The sequence below is a fragment of the Perca flavescens genome, chromosome 13 (assembly GCF_004354835.1).
Source record: "Perca flavescens isolate YP-PL-M2 chromosome 13, PFLA_1.0, whole genome shotgun sequence".
Taxonomy (NCBI): domain Eukaryota; kingdom Metazoa; phylum Chordata; class Actinopteri; order Perciformes; family Percidae; genus Perca; species Perca flavescens.
Genome location: NC_041343.1, coordinates 35,054,729 through 35,058,070, shown reverse-complemented (window position 1 = coordinate 35,058,070; position 3,342 = coordinate 35,054,729). Strand labels below are relative to the sequence as shown.

The 3,342-nt window shown below is 40.3% G+C and overlaps 1 protein-coding gene across 1 annotated transcript in view; it reads left to right on the top strand.

Moving 5' to 3' along the window:
- ik (IK cytokine) overlaps positions 1 to 3,342 on the top strand; it is a 17,974-nt gene extending 14,632 nt beyond the window's left edge. Inside the window, exons 16-20 of the mRNA XM_028594984.1 lie at positions 76 to 133; positions 320 to 408; positions 747 to 855; positions 2,518 to 2,552; positions 3,066 to 3,342. Coding sequence (XP_028450785.1) covers positions 76 to 133; positions 320 to 408; positions 747 to 855; positions 2,518 to 2,552; positions 3,066 to 3,093 — 319 coding nt within the window. The 3' untranslated portion in view covers positions 3,094 to 3,342. The remainder of the gene's footprint in view (positions 1 to 75; positions 134 to 319; positions 409 to 746; positions 856 to 2,517; positions 2,553 to 3,065) is intronic.

The following is a 3,342-nucleotide window of genomic DNA, read 5'->3' as shown; positions in this document are numbered from 1 at the left end:
TATAAACACTCAGTCATACATGTATCTGTACTTTAAGGTGTGTGTGTGTGTGTGTGTGTGTGTGTGTGTGCGCAGGATGGATGACCTGGCTGTGGACAGTGATGAAGAGGTGGACTACAGTAAGATGGACCAGGTAACTACAACTCCCAGCATGCTTCACTGCTCTGTGTGAAGCTTTAAGTTAATCTTCAGTGTAAACCCCAGACTGTAAAATAATGAGCGTATATAATTATGTAAATAATAACTAATATATGTTGTGTGTGTGTGTCTGTGTGTTGTAAATAATACATAATTTTGTGTGTGTTTGTGTGTGTTTTAGGGTAATAAGAAGGGTCCTCTGGGCCGCTGGGACTTTGATACTCAGGAGGAGTACTCTGACTACATGAACAACAAGGAGGCCCTGCCCAAGTACGTATGATCCCACCGCTCAGACTAGCAGGCTCTCTGCTGAGGGTCACTGATCCCTCCGCTCAGACTAGCAGGCTCTCTGCTGAGGGTCACTGATCCCTCCACTCAGACTAGCAGGCTCTCTGCTGAGGGTCACTGATCCCTCCGCTCAGACTAGCAGGCTCTCTGCTGAGGGTCACTGATCCCTCCACTCAGACTAGCAGGCTCTCTGCTGAGGGTCACTGATCCCTCCGCTCAGACTAGCAGGCTCTCTGCTGAGGGTCACTGATCCCTCCGCTCAGACTAGCAGGCTCTCTGCTGTTTCTGCTGAGTGCTGATGGTGAAGTTTGTCCCTGCAGGGCTGCCTTCCAGTACGGCATCAAGATGTCTGAAGGCAGGAAGACTCGCCGCTTCAAAGAGACCAATGAGAAGGCAGAGCTGGACCGCCAGTGGAAGAAGATCAGCGCGGTGAGTTCACTACGATTACTAGACCTGGGATTAAAATAGGGCTGTCAGGGTTCATACCTTTTTGAAAAACTGGAAAAGTTATGGAATTTAAAAAATGTAAATTCCAGGCCTGGAAAGGTTTTGGAAACATAAAAAGACCCAGAAAGTTTTGGAAAAGTCATGAATACATCATAATAATATGTGATTAATAAATGTATTTCCACGTGGTCTTAACCTCAGCTTTGTATTCAGGGAGAGATATGATGAATCCCTCTATGAACCACAGACATTATCATTCATTTATAGTTAAACCTCTGAGGGGAAACTTTAACACACATTAGTATTCTTATTGGAGAATGTCGACTGACATTTTCAGGAATACTTGTTTTAAATTTATTTTATTTCAGGACAATGCACATTTGATGACCATGTACAGCAGTACACGTAAAAGTGCCAGATTGTAGCCCAAAGGCTAATTTCCATGTGTAGTCCCATTTGGCAGATATACATTACAATAACAGGACATAAGATAAACACTATTAACATTTGCTATATAAAACAGGATAAAACAGGACGAAAAAAACAAGACAAATTATTAATAAATGTTAAAACAGAGACACAACATACATATGCTCCACTAAGCTAATACGGTACAGCATACAAGTAGGGGTGACCCATACTTGGTTAGTTCTAAGACTAAATATATACAGTAATAATATTTGTTATATGAAGCAAGGAAAAACAAAACGAGAAAAGCAAACAAGACAATTTATTTGTAAGTGTTAAGACGAAGACGCAATTCACCAGCACACTCCACTGGGCTGATACGGTACAGCATTCAGTCACACCTTTACCTGGCTCTAAAGGTGGCCACAGGTGATATCCATACATAGTGATGGGAAATTTGCCAAAAAGTATTGATTAAAATGCGTATGAACCCTGTACTGTGCAATTAATCTAAATGTAATCGTGATTATCATTTCGGCTCCCAATGATCACAAAAGAGATGATCACAGAATAATCGAGAAAAACAATTTTTCAGCTCATTAGGTTTTACAGTAAACTGAAAAAGTAAAGTTTAAATAGGAAAAGTATTTAGGCAAAGTTCACAGTTTTTTTTTTTTTTTTTTTTTTTTACTGTTGATTTATTGAACTTTTTCTACTGTTTTTTAAGTTCAGTAATTGCAACATCTTTGCAGAAGTCAATGAGTAATTGTTTTAAATGATCGTGATTTCAATATTGACTGAAATAATCATGATTATATATTTTTCCATAATCGAGCAGCCCTAGATTAAACATGTATTATCATTAGACTGGATCTGTGTGTGATGAGAAGGTACCAACGATGTCATAGCAGCAGGACGGGCTTTAATAACGCCAGAACGTATTCAGGCCATTTACACCGGTCTCTCTGTAGAGTGTAGAGGTCAACGTTACGGTTGTCATGGTAAAACAAAAGACATTGTCATGGTAATTCAAAATACATTCATGTAAACATTGGTACTTTAGGACATAGTACAATAGTAGAATCTCTAATCTCTCTAACTGTGTGTGTGTGTGTGTGTGTGTGTGTGTGTGTGTGTGTGTGTGTGTGTGTGTGTGTGTGTGTGTGTGTGTGTGTGTGTGTGTGTGTGTGTGTGTGTGTGTGTGTGTGTGTGTGTGTGTGTGTGTGTGTGTTGCAGATAATAGAGAAGAGGAAGAAGATGGAGGCCGACGGGTGAGTGTTTCCTAGTTTCCTGTTATCGTTGGCTCAGCCAATCGGAAGAGAGCAGCCAGTGTTTGTGTTTATAAAGTTTTTCTCCATAAGGATTTAGAGTCATTATCTAGTCCGTATTAAATCAACATTTTAATAAAAACATGTCTTTATCTTTGATGTTTTCTACATTTTGTATGATTTGTATTTAGCCATTCAGAGCTGAGTTTAGCTGTGTTTGTGTTTCAGCCAATCAGAGCTGAGTTCAGCTGTTAGTGTCTCAGCCAATCAGAGCTGAGCCCAGCTGTTAGTGTTTCAGCCAATCAGAGCTGAGCCCAGCTGTTAGTGTTTCAGCCAATCAGAGCTGAGCCCAGCTGTTAGTGTTTCAGCCAATCAGAGCTGAGCCCAGCTGTGTTAGTGTCTCAGCCAATCAGAGCTGAGCCCAGCTGTGTTAGTGTCTCAGCCAATCAGAGCTGAGCCCAGCTGTGTTAGTGTCTCAGCCAATCAGAGCTGAGCCCAGCTGTGTTTGTGTTTCAGGGTGGACGTGAAGAGGCCCAAGTACTGAAGCTGCTGCTGCCAACAGGACATCCCTGTTATCTCTCTGTGATTATTAGTTTATTAGATTATTAGTTTATTAGATTATTAGTTTATTAGTTTATTAGATTAATAGAATATTAGATTAATAGATTACAGGTGAACTGTGACTGTCAGTCAGCTTCTCTAGTTTTTACATTCAGTCCAACATGTTAAAGTGAAACCTGATCTCTGAGATATCTGAACTTATTAAATCATCATTAAACATCAATGAAACCAA